The sequence below is a fragment of the Anoplolepis gracilipes genome, chromosome 10 (assembly GCF_047496725.1).
Source record: "Anoplolepis gracilipes chromosome 10, ASM4749672v1, whole genome shotgun sequence".
Taxonomy (NCBI): Eukaryota; Metazoa; Arthropoda; class Insecta; order Hymenoptera; family Formicidae; genus Anoplolepis; species Anoplolepis gracilipes.
This window is the reverse complement of record NC_132979.1, coordinates 7334377-7353026: the sequence shown is the minus strand read 5'-3', so window position 1 is coordinate 7353026 and position 18650 is coordinate 7334377. Positions and strand designations below refer to the sequence as shown.

Here is an 18650-nt window from a genome sequence, read left to right as displayed (position 1 = left end):
TGACTCACGTAGTAGGAACAGAACATAGGATGTAGCTGTATATAGAAAATACTTCCGGCTTGTTCGATAGAAGCAGATTTTACGCAGTCAGGTGAGGAACGTTTCATACAAGTTGATAGGAATATTTATATAACGACGAGCGCGAAATATTGCAGGAGAACGGATTTAATGGTAACGGCAATAGATTCTAAATAATATTTGATTGCAGATGGCAAACAGACGGCGAAATATATACGGATTGCAGTTGGGAGTTTCGTAACATTCCTCGATGCATAGCAAGAATTCACGAACGAGCGAATCATACGGTCTCATTTTCATAGGAAATGTTTCATTTCTTATGCACCACATACAGCGTGTGAACATTTATTTACCATAAAACGGATTTAATTGTTAACAAATGTGAGTGTGGCCTTCCTATTTTCCAACAAAAAAAAAAAAAAAAAAAAAAAAAAAAAAAAAAAAAAGAAAAAGCAATTTGCGAAAGAAAAGAAACGCGACAGAGGCTCGAGAATAGCATAATTTCCGTCGAAAAGTCTGAGAGATTATTAAAGAAGCTTTTCTGACAGTTCTGTCGTAGTAACTGATCGTTATTAAATGATAAGTCCAATTTCCGTGGTGAATAACGTCGAGATTAGTGACGTAATCATATATGATACGTGAACTCGATATTTCGCGCAGACAAAGCTCGAAAGACAGCGCGTACAAGTGTCGAAGTTCGAGAAAGGGATAATCTGAGAAAGTTGGTATCGAAAAAAAAAAAAAGTGCTGGGGGAAAAAAAAAGGGGAGAAAAGTGTCGATTCTCTCGTAGGTACGAGTCCGAGGGAAAGAAACATACGGTTTCGCGACGTTCTCTATCGTGTTACATAAATAGAACGAGGCTACGCGTTAGAGCGCGGGGAGAGACGGGCCGTTATTGGCCGCGGGACGAAGAGGGAGCGGCTTCCGCAGCTCCGATTGGTCGGCCGCGTGGGTGGGGCATGCGCGCGACGGTTGCGCGACGGATACTCGGGCTTCGGGCCTAGTCCGACGAGTGAGAAGAACCGTTCGTTTGCACGGACTCGTATCTACGCCTGTATTTTTTGATCATTTTAACGAGCGCCCGTTCCGATTTCCGCCTTGCACGTTAGCTTTTCTAGCGAGATCATTGTAATTACGCAATCATAATCCACGTAGGACGCAGTCTAGGCACGGAAATTCTTCTTTCGCGTAATCACTCGATCCGGGTCATCATCTATTATACACCCATACGTCTCGATGAGAATCGCGTGGCACCATATGCCGTAAGCGAGGGCTCGGGGGTTTAATCAAGGGTTACAGATAAATCGCACATAATTAGACGATCGAGATTCCGAGAAAGAGAACAAGAAAAGCCGTTTGGTTTCGAGTTGCCGTCGACCGTCCTTCGATAAATTCGTGCGAGTCTCTGTGAGAATCCATTGGACAATATGGCGTGAAGAGTGCGTCGGTTATCGGAGCCGCGCGTACAGTCATCAAGTATCTTGTATATTTCGTTGCAGATAAGCGCGATGAACATATGTCTGGCCTCGAAGATGCTCTAAAACATCTTAAATCAACAAAATGGTGAGTGGCATATTTTTTTTTTTTTATATATATATATATATATATGTAAATTGCGAACTTTTCTATCTGCGAATATTACGAGCAACGGTGGCGCCATCTAGTACATTTGGCGATTGCGCGAGGGATCAATAACCTTTGTTCTCTTCGTGTGTACGTGACCTCGTATCCTATTTTCGTTGTTACGTATCCGTATAATTACAACGTATGAGATTATTCGCCGTTATCGTCCGTTATAATGTGTTATAAATTTTCGTAATTGAATATGATTGGTAAATATAGATGAAATAATTAATAAGTGGAAATATATGGCAAATTACGCATGATTTTTACACATGACTAGCCTATTTATTAAAATTATTTTTATATTTCATGTAAATATAAATATCTTGAAGAGAGAGAGAAAAATTTTTAATAATTTTTAAAGAAAATAGATGAAATTTGAAAAATTACTTTTATTAATATGAGAGTATATATATCAGATAATTTCTACATCTAATATGTAAAGAATTTTATTCAAATTTATCCACTTCTTATTCAGACAGTCTATATAATATACAGGAAATTTGCATATACTTTACTATTATTAGTCATGAGTAATTAGTTAAGTAATAGTCATGAGTAATATCCTGTGTGTATGTGTGTTACTTAGATAATATCTTAAAGTCTTACGTTCTAGTCTTTAAAATATTTTTTACTTTATTTTATTTATATTTTGAAAATTGATAATTGAATATAATGTAAAAATAATATATAGAATATTTTTTACTTGGAGGATAAAATCTTTCATAGAATTTTTTTCTATCTGAAAAAATTGAAGAATTTTAATTGAGATTATCTATTTAAGAATTTTATTTAACAAGAGAACAGTTGAACGATAAAAGTTAAAAATGTATTCTCAATATATTTCTTTTTTTTATGTTTAATATTTTAATGAAGTATTTAAATAAATGTTCTGTGCAATTTTTGCTTTATTATATTTCTTAAAAATAAGAAAAAATAATTTTATATTGTTTAAATTTTTTTTTAAATCTAATATTTGAAACTTAAATGGTTTTTAATTTTTTTGTTTCATAATTTATGAATACAAATCTCTAAAAAACTCATACGGTAAAAAAAATTTAATTGTTAAAAATTTATTAAATTTTTAATAATTTATTACATTTTTTAGAAATTTAAGTTTTAAAAAATTTATTTAATTTGTTAAAATAGAATGTTCTAATTTTGCTTGAAAATTTCAATAAAAGAATCTGAAAAATTAAAAAACTTACTATCTTTTTTCTAAATTTAAATGAACATGTATATATTTTTGTATTTTGTTTAATTTTCTTGTTTTTAAATTTTGAATTTGTAAGCATAATTATATTATAATTTATATTTTTATATAATGATTGCATATTAATAATGTGAAATTTTTTCTTAAATTCTATTTTCAGCCACGTATAGATCCCTTATCTTTACTCAAATGCCTTAGCGTTTTATTGGGTCCAACAGGAGGCATTAAGAGTAAAGAGGAAGTTCATCGCTTAGCTACTTTAATGACAAAGTTTTCTAAGAAACTCGTCTCCAAATGCATTTATATACAGATATTGAAAACTACTAATACGGATTTGCTTAGCCAGTAAGTATTTAAGTCTATAGAAATAATATTGAAATAGTTATTTAACTCTTTTTATAAACATTTTCTTTTATCGTTCTTTATGATATCAATACAGTAATTGTAAAAAAATTTGTCATTGCATGTTGAGACATACAAGTATATATAATTCATATATTTGTGTGAAAAGACAATATAAAACATGCAAGAGTAAATATAAAAGGTTCAGAACCATTAGATGGTGCTTGTTAACGTGCCATTTTTACTGATACGAGCCTTACATTAATTTTTTTAAAAAACTTATCTGGTACAAGTATATAATTAGTTTTATACACTGTAAATGCTACACTCCTGTGAAGCAGGAAGCAATGCAACAAACAAAAGATAGAGGAGATGGACAAATGATAGTTATAACTAAGAGGTGACCTAATGGTAGTGAACAAGACAAAACTAGACATTGAACAATCAGACAATTCAGGACAAGTTCTTAGGCTGGTATTCATAGTTTAATTTTATATTTAAGGTCATCTTAAGATCTCATTCAACCAATAAAATGATGCTATGCGGCTACTTTATTGGTTGAACGAGATCTTAAGATCGGACTATGAATACTGACCTTAATGATGTAAATAATGATCATAGTTTAAAGACAATCAAGAACTATAAAATTTCGTTCTTTAAATCTATATATGATTGTTGAACCTTTTTAATAGATTAATAATTCTCTATACCAGAAATATATACATATATGCAACTATAAATATTTATTGTTATTATTTAATATTATTTATTATTAATAATTATTACAATATTTAATATCCATGATTTATTCTTTAGTCTTGATTTATTTGAGTTATATAGTTATATAATTTTAAAACTTAATGAAAATGCATTCATAAGAATAGTTTTAAGGCTTAATTATTACAGCTTTTTTTTTTTTTTGGAACATTACTTTTATATTCTTATAATAAGAATTAAAAATAGAATATAATAGCAGATAGTATAGACATAATTATTTTAATTATCATTTACAATAATATAATTACACTATCTTTTATTACTTATAATAATAATATATTTTAAATTTTTTATAATTTTATTTTTATAGATTTATGAGTGCTGGAGGATGGAATCTTATTCACACATGGCTCACAGATGGCATTCTTGCCAAGAATTGGGCTCTTATTCAAGAACTTCTGGAACTTTTACTACTCTGTCCAGTAGATATTGAACGATTGAAGAGTAACAATTGTCCAAAACTGATCAAGGGCTTGTCAAAGGAGGGTAGCCATGAGGGTGTACGAACATTGGCCACTCGACTTGTGGAGCAGTGGCTTAAAATTGTGAAAGGAGAAGTAGCACCGAATTCGGTACCAGCTCAAATCATGACGGTGGCAGTGCAATCAAATCCTGCTACAAGACAAATCGCAGTTATTCCATCATCGCAGCAGCAACATTACTTGTTAAATTCCCAACAAACTCTTGACATTGCTGAAAATGCAACAGTTCATGTTCAAGACTTTAAGCTTGCGCAATCATCTACCACTAGTACTCCAGTAAATCAGATCCAGCAAGATCAAGAAAAGCAGCAACAACAAGAGAGGTTACAATCGCAAACGGTGCAGGTTGTTAGCAAGAACCAGCAAGCAACACAGCAAATTAAGAAGCAATCTTATGTTGTTGTAACAACGTCTTCGCAGTCATCAGTTCCTGTTTACAAAATTACTATTCGCGATGGTAATCAAGTCCTCGCCAAAGTGGAGACAGACGTCACGAATATAAATAGTGTTCTAAGCAAGTCTGATACAGAAGTAGTTATAAACACTGTGGAAGTGAAGCAAGAAACGGAGGAGGTAGAAGAGACAGGACAAAGTGACAGTGCAATCAGTGGTCAAGACGAAACGGTAGACATTGGACAATCAGACAATTCAGGACATGTTCCTAGTGATGTGAAGCAGACTGTAGTTAGTTCTAAAGACAATCAAGATATCGAAGATGCTAAAAATAAAGATAATAAAGACTCTAAGGATATTATTATAAGTAGTGATAGCAGTAAATCTAGTGACAAGGAAAATAGGGACTCTCATAAAAAAGATGATAAGAAATCTAGTTCTGACAAAAAAAGTAGCACTCATCATCACAGTTCGTCTTCGTCGTCCAAAAGTTCTTCTAAACACAGCGCAAGTTCTAGTACACATCGTAGTAGCTCGCACAGATCGAGTAGTCATCGCTCTGGTTCCAGTAGTAATAGCTCCAAAACCTCCAACTCTAGCAAAGATAAGTCTTCCAAGGAAAAAGACAAGCATCACTCTGGCTCATCCAGCAAACACAGTTCAAGTAAGAGTAAATCTGAACGTGACAAGGAACGGGAGAAGGAGAAGGAAAAGCAGAAGAAGGATCAGGCGGAGAAGGATAAGGCGACTTTAGAAAAAGTGCAAGGTCAAGCGTTGAGTTCCAAGTTGGGCAAAATACCGAAGAAACGAACGGAGGACGATACAAACGGAAGAAAGTCCTCAACCGAGTCGCGAGATGGTACGAAAGAAAACAAAGAGAAAATTGACAGCAGTAAAAAAGATACTGTTACAAAGGTTACTACCGAGAAGAAGAATATATCCATCTCAATTGAGAATAGGAAAAATAGCCAGGACTCTGCGACACGGCCGAAAACGGTGAAGACGTTTAATTCAAAGTTTAGATCCACGGGACTAGAGGAAGAAGTAAAACCACCACCACCGAGATCGAAGAAGCCAAATTCCGCCGCTGATAAGAAGGTTCTACCTCCGAAATTTCCATTGAAGAGGCCATCGCCATTGAGAGAAACCGTTTCACCGGTGGAAAAACGGGTGAAACTATCACTGGACTCACCAACAACGCCACCAAGTGATGAAAAGAAGGGAGGAATTAAACTGATACCACCAAAACCAAAACGTAAGTATATTGGTATTCTGTCACAAACTATATACAAAATTTCTTTGTTAATACGTAATCTCTATTATATTTAATATTTTTCTTTACTGATACTTTTAATCTAGATATAAACATTACGCTAATGTCCTTAGATAAAGCAGTCTATAATTTCAGTCAGAAATTAGGCTATGTGTACTAAGTGACTAAATTTATCAAATTTTACATGAGACAAAATTTAAAATTTAATATTGAAGAAAATTAAAATTGTAGAGGCATCTTTATACTAAATATAATTTTAAAGAAATATTAAAGACATACATACATGTATTTTACAAAACAAAAAGAAATATAAATATTCTAACAAAAAGAAATACTCTATAAATACTTTAAACTAAATTTATAAATTAACAAATTAATGAATTTCGAAATTTAGAATATTTATATATTTTTTTAACACACGTGTATATTTATTTATTTTCTTTTTAATTATTAGAATAGACAAATATATATATACACACATACATACATATAATTGTTTTTATTTACAATAAAATATATTTTCATTTATAAATTTAAGTAACAACTACATATTTAAATAAAACATGTATTTATTTTGTAACATTTATATTTTTCTAGAAATAATATTTTATTAGTCTTTAGTATTCATGTGCATTATTATTTTGTTAATAATAATTATACTGTTTTTTATAATAATGTGTAATATGGTTTCTCTGTTCTCTATATCATTTTTCATGCAAAATTTAAACGTCTTATTTTTTCGGTAGAATGATGATTAAACAAATGACTGCTTAAGCTTTGTACATTGGTATGCTGCATTATACATATATATATGACTAACTCTGTAATATTGAGTTTGCAGATGGATGTTACCTGAAGACATACGAGCAGCTCCGATATTTAATGCGATATTTTTATGTATCGCGAATATTATCGATAGTTTCAATGACTTTTTGGTATTATCACATCAAACATTTATTTTTGCCTATGTATTTTAAACTTATTTTCTTCCAGGTAATATCCCGTAGTGTAATACCTCTTGATAGTACATCCTCCCTAATTCCCCCAAAAAATTATTATTAGCGTCTTGTAGAAGATATAATAAGCCGTGTAACGATTTATCCATCGTGCTGCATGGAGAATTAGCAGCTCTTGTACGGATCATCCGTCTACGAAAATTAACATCTCTCGTTAGAAGAACGAAGCCATTAGGATCTACACTCGACTAGGAACTTTTTCGTATATTAAGAATCTTCGATAGCAGGTAATCTTCGATAAAGTATTCATTACAACGCGTGAATCGTGATTTTTCCAATCGATATTTGATAAAGGAATTTTATATATATAAATATTATGATTGATTGTTTTAAAGTAAAAAAACGTATAGTTTTTTTTTTATTGAACAAAGATAGCCAAAAAGTGTTTTATCGATACTCACTGATAGCGGGCACGTGTTTTTAATCTCCAATATTAGTGACGCAACGATTATGAAGCCATCGTACAGGAATAGTTCTAATCTCTAACTAGGTAAGGCAACAAAGTCTTGTCTATTCGTACTTTTTCCCTTGTACATGTATATATCCTATTTAAACATTTAAATAAATTTATCAGAAATCTGGAATATTTAACTCTTGGGTTTCTGCTATACTACATATTTTGCTCGCTGTTAAATGCTTTTAAGACGAAATAATCGTACATATATCGTGAGCCCATCCAGATTTCCATCCTCTCAGTGAGTTTTTAATGTTAAAACATGCACAACGCGTATAAATTGATTAATTGGTTTTCATAATTCTAAAATTTGCAACTTTTTCAAAGTTTAAATGAGGATAGAAAACCTGGCATTTTTTTTTTTTTTTTATTAAAACAATCGCATCGATTTGACAGCGACTTGTAAAATTGTTGCCATATATGAATACATATTCAAGGCCTGTAGATAAAATGGAATTTTTATTCTTTACATCACTTTATATGTACATGACAAATGAAATGTTTGCATATTTACCAGAGAGAATTGAAATTTGTGTGGGGCAAATGATTCCAACATTTTTAATAGAGAAAACGAGAGAGAAAGGGAGAGAGCGAACGAGAGAGAGAGAGAGAAAGAGAGAGAGAAAGAGAGAGGGTGAAAGGAATAGTTAAAGAAAGAAGAAAATATCTGTGACAAATTAAAAATTAGACAAAATATTATGAGAATATATTTTTTCTGATATACTGAACGATGCGTGGAGACCCTACGGATTGAAAGTAGCACTAAAAGTGCACGAATTCTGAAGCTGCATATCCGACGTCTTCGAGCAAGAAGGCCTTTAGGACCAGCAGGCCCCCTTTGCAACGACTGATTCGTCGGGCTTGATGAAGAAACCCTTCTTCCTTGCCAAAAATTATAAAAAAAAGCTAGATTCTAGAAAACTGCTAATTAGGATAGAAAAAAAATAGAAAAAAAAGAGGCGAAGTTGCGCCAAATTTTGAAGCTTGAGCGCAGTTAAATATTTTTTTTTTTTTTTTTTCGGTTTTATTACAACATATTGCATAATAATTCCATAAAATTGTCAGAAAGGGAGAGAGTAGATTAGTTATTTATTACAAATAATTTACAGTTTATTACAAAATTCTAAATGGCAACAAAATTATTTCAACGTTTCAATAAGAACGTGACATTTGTTTTGAGAAAAGAAAAACTTATATATATATATATATATATATATATACGTATTAGTATATATTTATACAAACACATAATTTATTAAATATTAATTACAAAAATGATGTTGGAACAATATATCATCGAAGTGTATTATTCGAGTAAACCGGAAGCTCATTTTGCGAAGAAATTGTCACAATCATGATTTCTGTGCTCTTGCTAGAAATTTTGGTGTAACAGTCGCATACGAGTAATTTTGTGCACTTAAAAAAAACTTTGGGAATTACGTAAGATTTTGCAACACAAAATTGAAGATTTTGACTAAAAAAAAAAAAGACGGAACAAAATCTGTAAACCGGAATCGTTTTCAAATTCGACACGTGCAATTGGAGAATTCAAAGTCGCGCGACGCATGCACGAGCCAATGTTTTTGCAACTGTCTTACGTCGACGCACGTGTCTCGTTGCCATATGACTGCCGCAGTCGACTAGCGCGCTTCTACCGATATTTATTAACCGTTCGACGTACATCAACCCGCGACACGACTCACACGCACACACACGCACGCACACACACACACACACACATACATTTGATGCTGTCGGCGTCGATGTCGCGAAATTCACTGGATGCGAAAATGAAAAATATTCTATCTGAATATGCAAATATATATGCGTAATGTTTAATAACATTGGTTTCACGGTTATTATATTTTTTTTTGGAATTTAAATCGTGCAAAAGAACATGGTTTAAAATAATACATATATGCAAACTCATATATATGCATTTGATAAAATATCCTATGATATAATTAATTAAAGCTATATAATATGAAATATCTAGATATTTACAAATTAGATTTATTTATATTATTAATATTAGTCTTGTTTTTTCTTGTATATACATTTTTGAAAGCTTAGTGGGCAAATGACGAACACAAACGTTCTTTTTCAAAATAATTTAAAAAATATTTCAATTTTTTATAGTAATGTGCAAATTAAAACGTTAAATGTTATTAAATTTAAAGTTGTAAAACTTATTAAAAATATGAATTATAAATATAAAAATAATTTTACTTAATAAAATTCATTCAAATATATCTACAACAATAAAAATTACATTTTTAATGCAAAATGTAACATTTTTTTGTCAAAATTTATATTATGCTAAAAATTGTTCATAAATTTACTTTTTCAATTATATTTTAACACAAATTTCAAATTAATCTTAAATAATTCTAAAGCGTAAAATATTTGTATACAATCAGGTAGAATATTTTTATCCTCTTACATTGGATGCATTTTATATTGTGATTTCTACTGTGAATTAGCATTAATAAACAAACAATAATACATGATTAATAAATCATCTAATGATAAATATATTTCAAAACTGCTGTCTCATTTAATAAATATCAAAGTTGGCAATATATTCAATTATAGTTTATAAATTCTAACTAAAGTCTCTGCTATTCAGAACGCATATTTGTTTTTGGAATATGACAAAATTTTTATCAAACAAAATTTAGTGTGATGATAACATATTTTTATAATATTATTTGCACTAGTTATATTTAATAAAATGTATTGTTATTACCGTGCAAACCTACAGATAACACTATTTCGAATATATTATCGAATTTATTTTTTAATATCGTAAAGCTTTTATCGCGCATACGATTCCAATCTGTAAATAGATTACCTCTATGATATATTAATCGAAATTTATTAAAGTAAACTTATTTTGTATTGTCATGTCTATACCTATGCATATACATTTTTGTATATATAATAGAGTTATAACGAGTTATATAATTCATAATTTTATATAATTATATGATTATAACGATTGAACACACGTATAAGATGTGATAGATAAGTGTTTGTACATTTTCGTACATTGTTAATTTAATGAGAGATATATAAAAAATGAGAAGTAGGGTAATAACTTATTTTTAACATATATATGTATATTAACATGTATTAACATGTATTAACATAAAAATCGCTAGTTTTCGGAAAATTAGAATAATTTATATATTATCACACATCCATACATCCATACAAGTCAATAACATAACTTTAGACATGTGTACGTCCATACAAATCAGTAACTTTATACATTTGTTATTAACACGTGAATTTATCTGTCAAATTCAAAGTCTTATGAAATTTAGTTTTAATGTCGTATCGTCAAATAATTTTTGATAAATACAAGGCTAAATATACATTAAAAACTAAGAGTCAGAATACATTAAGAATAGCTTGATGCGCTATATTATTAAAAGCAAAAATAATTTGTTCAAAAAGAATGTGGATAAATATCATATTTTTTTTCTTTCCACAGATTATTTCTCTGTAGAAATAAAAAAATGAATTGTATAATGCAACCCGTATACTCTTCCTTAATTTCTTTTTTTAAATTTATTTCTATCAAGAATTTATATATTTATATATATTATTTTCTATAATATATTAGTGTTGTCAGAGCACGGCTTATATGTAAATAATCTTTAATATTACAATATTTATCTGTTATTTGGATTTATAGATATAAGTTGAGGAGGAGAGAGTTATATATATCTAGATAATATTCGAATATTGACAACACTATTTTTTATATAGTATTTATAAGCTTAAAAGAGTGAAAAAAAACTATTTTTACAATTTATATTTTGTTTTTAGTTTGTTATGAATTAAAGCGTTTTCGTATTATTTGTAGGATGGGACTGCTGTTCCATATAATAAGGAGCATTTCTGTACGATGGACAATGATGTTTTATATTTGATTGCTAAATAGATTTTAAATTTTTATTTTTGAAATTATTTTTTGTGTTAAATCACGCAAAAATCTTTTAAAGAAAAAAACACGATATTTCTCAAATTTAAATAATATTTTGTGTCTATATTTTCTCTAATTGCATCCACATATAGCTATATTTATACAAATATTGAAATTTTATTCGGTATTAAAATAATTCGAGTTTATTTTTTGTTTGTATAGCAAATAAATGTGTAATTTATATACATTTATTAATTATCAATTATAAATTATTTTTATTTTTTTCTTATTTTTTTTGTTCTATAATTATTTCATAAAAAAATTATTTCATAATTACTTCATAGAGAGATTTATACTGTAATTCTGTTATCTCTATTTTATATAGTACTAATGAAATAAATGTAAAGATTATATACACACACACATACATACACTTTTTCCAAAATATGATTTATTGATTGAAATCTTTTTGATGAAAGATTTTAAAAAATATAATTAATTATTAAAAATTATTGAAATAGTTTAAAAAATATATAATTATTTGAAATATTGCTTGTGACATTTATATTATACATTTCAAACATATTGTAATAATAATAATTTAAAGTAATATATATTTTTATGTAAAAGCATAATGTAGTTTATAATTTATATATATATATATATATATATAAATTATAATTATATAATTAGATAGTATCACGCTCTTTTAAGCTTGTAAATATTATATAATCCAATATATATATATATTACAATATATCGTAATATATTAGACAATAGAGATTTATTTTATAATTTAAGTGTATGTATTTGATATTTTAGAATATGGCTAATTTATTTGTGTGCTATATTAAAAATATTTGTATCTATATAATTAATATTATTTGCTTCTTCTTTATTCTATTATTTTATTATTAATATATAGAAGCAATTTTGAATTATTAATTATTAAACAAATGCAATTTGGTATATTATTTATAATATAATAAAATCTGTTCAGAGAAATATTGAAACAATCGTTTTTTTTTTCATAAATAAGTACTAAATGTTAAAACATATAGAGAATAATTTTTTAATCAATATTTAATCAATAATTTATCGTTTTAAAGATATAAGTTTAATAATGCGTAATACTAATTAATTCTACATAATTATAGAATCGTATAATTATCTATATGTTTTAAATTGTTATATATTTTGATTTATACTTATGTTACACCTACATATATATCTTCCTCGTAGCTCATACATCACTAAAACATTTAAATAACATCAACAAATATTTTTAATTATTTTAATATATATATATATATATATATATTCTTATTTGATTATTTTTTAATTATATGTTATAATTTATACAGGACAACAATACAATACCTTTTAATAAAATTTTCTATGGCTTAAATTTGAATTTTTTTTATTACAGATTATATTGAACACAAACTTAACTTTATTGAGTTTATTCTAGCAAATACGTTATTACGGAAAATGTCCATGTTCACTGCTGTAAGAAGCTTACTTTTTACTTGCAGATACTGAAAAATGTAAGATATTTTTTATTTTTCATACTGATTATCAATAATCAACGAATTATCTTATAATGTAATTATTAATAATCTTTATGTGGCCGCATCTATTCAAGCTTTATTTATTTACAGCATCTATATTCAAGTTTTATTTATTTACAGCATCTATATTCAAGTTTTATTTATTTACAGAACGGATCGAGTGTGCGAAACGAAATTACCATTTAAAAATATAAATTTTTAATAATTATACAAAGAATGCTTACTAATTTTTGAGCCTAAATTTTAAGAGTAAATTCGGCGCGTAAATAAATATAATTTTTATAGGAATTTATTATTGAAAAATACCATTATTGTTAACAAATCATCAAAAGCATCAACAAGAATTATTTAATTACAAGTATATGGCTGTAATTTAGAAATTAGATAAGTTAAATAAAATGTATATCAATTTCTATAATCTTTGCGCGCTGAATTTATTTCCAAAGTTATATTTATATTGAAATATTTTATTTATAAATATATAGCACATGTGACGAAAATTATCGTTGTTTTTCAGCATCATCATTTTCTCCAGAGTTATTTTTAAAGCATTCTTTTCGAACTCTACTATTTATTTTATTAGACTTTTCTATAAAGTTTAATAATGTGTTATTCTAGTTTAGTCCCATTTGAAAAATTTTACTAGCATTTTTTAATTGCAGATATATATATTTTAATAATATGTAATTATAATATGGCTATGTATAATGCAGCATTTCTTGAAATATTATTATTTATGCAAATTATTTAACTTATTTTAGGCCACGGTTGTTATTGCGAATTATTCACGAGTAATGGTTAAAATATTTGTTCTCAGCGATGATGTTACAAGAGAGCGACATGTTCATGGACGCTCTCACCGCGTCTACAAAGAGCAAAGAACCAAGGAAGCGTAAGCGTAGGACTTCTATCACGAAGGACGGGTCTTCGGAAGCTAAGAAACAAGAAATCACTAACGCCGATAATTGCGAGAGCACACCACCACCTGCTTCGCCCACGAATGTCGAAGAAAAATCGTCAGTTGCACTTAAACCTAATTTCAAGGTAATTATATCGGATGCAATAGAAGTGTGTCTAACAATAAAGATATCGCTTTGAGAAAAATATTCAATTAATTGGAGTTATTCCAATTTAATATTTATTTTTTCTTGCGCATTTTATAAAGCACAACGCTTCAATCGCATTAAATTTTGATAAGTGAAACAATTTCTTTTAAATTATTTTATTTTTTTTGTTAATTATTTAATTAAATTCTAAGTTTAATTTTAAACTCTAAGTCTTTTAAATTAACAATACGTGTGCTAAAGCAGAGAATCGGTTTGAGTCTATTTTATTTAGAAATATATTTTTTATGTATGAAATATAATAAATTAATATCGTAAAACTTATTTTTTTAGTTCTATCAAGATACGCTGGAAATAGAAGAAGACAAAGATCAAAGAGAAAAAGAAAGTGAAGAAGACTTGAAGAAAGATAAAGATCAAGCGCTTGATGACGAGAAGGATAGTAGAGACGAGGATGATGTCAGAAGTAACAGTAAGTATCTTAACTTATCAAGCGAGAGAAAAGAGGAGGAGGAAGAGAGAATAAATAAGCTAATTTGCTTTTTGAAAACGTCTCATTTGAAAAATGTACAGAGCGTATAAACAGTTATAAACATGTTATGTATATGTCTATAATCGTTTACATAATGCTTTAATATATTATTATTAATGTAATTTTTTATTACAAACGTTCATACACATATCGTCATATATATGTTGAAGTAAAATTAATTTTTTTATACGTATTTTTAATAATATATTTAATAATTTATTAAATTATTAATTATTTATAATAATTTAAAACAATATATTTATTTATTCATTTATTTCATAGCACCGACACCCGAAGAAGATGTGGAAGAGATAAAAGATTCGGAATCGCCAGAAGATACATCTTCGGTGATTTCGAACTCATTGAAAAAGGATGACATTAGTCCTTATCCTGAAATACGATATGTAGACGGGCTTAAAAGTGTTTTACTACTTCAGAAACGTAAAGGGCCGAAGAAGGTTTTAAAGTGGAAGACAGATTTAGAATCCATACGTTACTTTGAACTGGATGAAACAGAAAGAGTTAATGTGACAAAAACATTTACTGACATGAAACAAATGGAAAAGCAAAACGAAAGGGAAGCATTCCAAATGGCCAGAAAATTAAGTACGTAATTATATTTAATATAATTAAATAACTCTACAATTTTTTATTTATAATTATTATGAAGTATACTTATATCAAGTATACTTATATACTTGCAAATTATATTGCAGTTATATTTGTTTTAATTATTTACACATTTTCTAAGAAACTATTGAAAATATTAATACAATTTTTTTAAAATCTTATCGAATATTTTTATTATATAGTATGAAAGAGTAAAAATATAAAAAAAATTTATATCTTTAATAGTTCTTTAAAAAATGATTATGGAGGATTGAAAAAAATTTATGAATATGAACTTTTTTTAAATTTTATTGAATAAAATATGTATATATTAATAAAATATATACATATATGTATTTTATTATACATATTTATAGAATAATATTGTTTATTTTTTTTTATTAGATAACGAAGATTTAATGGAAGAGAGAACAAGATGGAAACCTCTAATTCCTATTGATCAACCGCCTCCATTAGTAGAACCTGGCAAGGATAGTAAAGAGAAGGATATTCAATATGCTCGAGAGAAAGGCATTCTTCAAGCGCTTTACTTTAATCGAAGCATGTAAGTATACATTTGCAGTCACTGTTGTAGTATACCAAGTTATCAACTTTATTTCAATGAGTTTTTTTTATCTAATCTACTTATATTTCGTGAAAATAAAGTGGAAGATGTTTTTATTTTGTGATACATTATGTTAAAATAAACATATTATCATATAAAACATACATATTTATTTGAGATTTTGGAAACATTAAAGATGAGATAATGTGATATTTTGTCATATTGTCGTCCAGAGTGTATTATTTATGTTCAAATCTTTAGTTAATCGGCAACTTCTAATTTCGATTTATTTATTTATTTCTTTTTAATCGTAGGATACCAGATTCTGCGGCTGAACCTGACGAAGAACGTCATCATGTGTTGACCGATCCTAAAGTAATACCATTGGATGATCTTACGGGCAATAAGGAGAGTGAAAAGGACTTTACTTCGGTACCATGGCCGGAACCTAAGCCACAACTGACACCACAACCACCGACTGTGACAACGTTCCATTATCCCACGACATTCTCGCACAATCAACAAACCATGATGACCCCTATGGGACCTCAATCGACGATGGGTCAGATGCCACAGATGCCTCAGCAGATGATGCCCTCGTCGCATATAGCTCCGATGACCCAAGAGATGCCGGGACCAACGATACCGGGCGGTGGCGGTGGTGGTTGGAGAACAGGCGACGGCAAGGTTCTCGTACCAGACGTTGGGATGAACCCGATGACAAATATGCCAAGTAGTTTCAATCAGGGAATGGAAGGCGGTCCGATGGTTCCACCGGGAATGATGGGACCACCACCCATGTACAATCAACAGCAGGAAGGCTATGGCATGATGTGTCCGGAAGATATGGGATTTAACAATATGAATCCCAACTTTCAGGGACCGCCCGGACCAATGTATGGTCCAGGACCTAATTTTCCGGGTCCGAGAGGTGCTCCCATGCATAATAGGGGTAGAGGAGGTCCTGGTTGGGGATATCGCGGAGCCGGACCGCCAAGAGGCGGTTGGCGAGGTGGTGGTGGTGGCTGGCGAGGAAGCGGTAAACAGCCACCGGTATGCAGACAGTTTTCGAAAAATGGTTATTGTCGGATCGGTGACAAATGTCAGTATCTTCATCCCGGTGTGAATTGTCCGCCATTTTAAGAGTGAGAATGGTATTTGTTAAATAATTGATCATTGGTATGCAATTAGGAGTCTTCGATTAGAATAGATTTTCTCTACGAAAAAGGAAAAAATAGAGGGAAAGAATGGGATCGACCGTCATTGTTACAATATGATAAACTGTATTAGTCTAATGATCTTCCCTCTGGATATTCGATGACGGTTCACTCCAAAAGCAGAAATTCAAAAGTGTACGCGCAGTCAATGCGCAACTTGTAAAAAAGTGATAAATTCTCAATGTGCAATTTTATTTTACTATTTTACTATTTTTTTTCGTAAGAATCTATTGCGTCAATATATTAATAGATTTTCTCTTCTTTAATAATACTCGATGCGCTTGAAAGTTTTGTAAATATGGCATTTCTTCTCAATATAAGTATCTTATAGATCTATCGCAGCATTTGAGTGCTGTCAATATTTATATCACGATATTTCGGATATTTGAGTCCTTAGATTATTACTCAGATATTTTACACTTATAATTTTATTTTATTATTTTAAAATAATTAAGTATCAAGGAATAATTTCTAATTAGAATTTTAATTTATAAAAATACTTTAATATTACATATTAGATGTTATATTATATACTCGGGTAGTATCCTTAATTTTGAGTAAATATGGATGAATAGCCAATATTTATATTGACAGCACTATGCGATATCGTCGAATACAAATACGTTGTAAAATGAGATATGACCATGCTAGGTTCGGCTGCTGGACAGCAGAACATCTCTAAATAACACCTTAAAAATATAGAGATTTTTTGCTAATATAATTTTATTTTTAGTTTTCAAATTACTTATGACCTCCACGCTTGTATTAACGTATACAAGATTTTCTTTTTATTTGTCTTTTCCATATGTGGTCACTGCCGAGATGACGGTTCTATATATATTTTCAATTCTATATATTTTTCAGGAGTCATGTGACTGGAAAACAATCACAGGAAAATGAATTATGTCTATGTGACTGCGCTAAGCATCACACATGTTCTTGAAATTGCATTGTCTGGTATCATCACTGTTTCGTGTTTCAAACAATACTTAGATTTCTGAAATATAGAAGGGATATTGATAATAAATAATATTCGTAATAACGCTGCATAATGAAACACCAAAAGTTTCAATAGGATAAACTTATATTTTTTGTCATAATAATTTCTATGTGTGGATATTATACTTGTAAATATGTTTGCATAATATGTATAAAAAAACAATAATTCTAATAATGACAGACTGTTAGGTTTAGTTGGTATACAAAAATAGAGACGAGGACGATAGTATTTAATAGGAATCGTATGTCTTTTAAAAATAAAATTTATATATATATATATGTGTATATATATATATATATATATATATATATATATATATATATATATATATATATATATAAATGCATAATATATATCGATCTGATATTATTCGAACCAATTTTTCCAAGATATGTATAGAATCAGAGAATACGATTCTTTATAATTCAGCTCGTTATTGTAATATTACATTGCAAGTTTTTTACTATGTAAGATAATATTGATTATATCTTTTTGTATATGATTGATCGTTATGTTTGTATATAACGTGTTGTATAAAAGCGTCGCTTAATGAAAATATATCCATC

At 29.0% G+C, this 18650-nt stretch overlaps 1 protein-coding gene across 4 annotated transcripts; it reads left to right on the top strand.

The window, feature by feature from the left end:
* Window positions 1-18127, top strand: Pnuts (Phosphatase 1 nuclear targeting subunit). Of its 4 annotated transcripts, XM_072900074.1 has the most exons (10): window positions 1-91; window positions 209-399; window positions 1519-1582; window positions 3016-3200; window positions 4285-6104; window positions 13915-14141; window positions 14495-14633; window positions 14976-15299; window positions 15708-15867; window positions 16182-18127. In XM_072900074.1, the coding sequence occupies exons 3-10, from the start codon at window positions 1580-1582 to the stop codon at window positions 17008-17010; spliced, it is 3687 nt and encodes a 1228-aa protein (XP_072756175.1). In that variant the 5' UTR covers window positions 1-91; window positions 209-399; window positions 1519-1579; the 3' UTR covers window positions 17011-18127. The 4 variants fall into 4 exon arrangements, with proteins under 4 accessions (XP_072756175.1, XP_072756174.1, XP_072756176.1 ...); XM_072900073.1 differs by having other exon boundaries at window positions 66-399; XM_072900075.1 differs by lacking the exons at window positions 1-91; window positions 209-399 and having other exon boundaries at window positions 465-1582.
* The last annotated feature ends 523 nt before the right edge of the window (window positions 18128-18650 follow it).

What these genes read in the sequence shown, in the direction of transcription:
- Pnuts (XM_072900074.1), top strand. An exon ending in GGATGATGTCAGAAGTAACA is followed by an intron (nt 14,634 to 14,975) that starts GTAAGTATCTTA and finishes TTTATTTCATAG; the next exon opens with CACCGACACCCGAAGAAGAT. An exon ending in CTTTACTTTAATCGAAGCAT is followed by an intron (nt 15,868 to 16,181) that starts GTAAGTATACAT and finishes TTTTAATCGTAG; the next exon opens with GATACCAGATTCTGCGGCTG.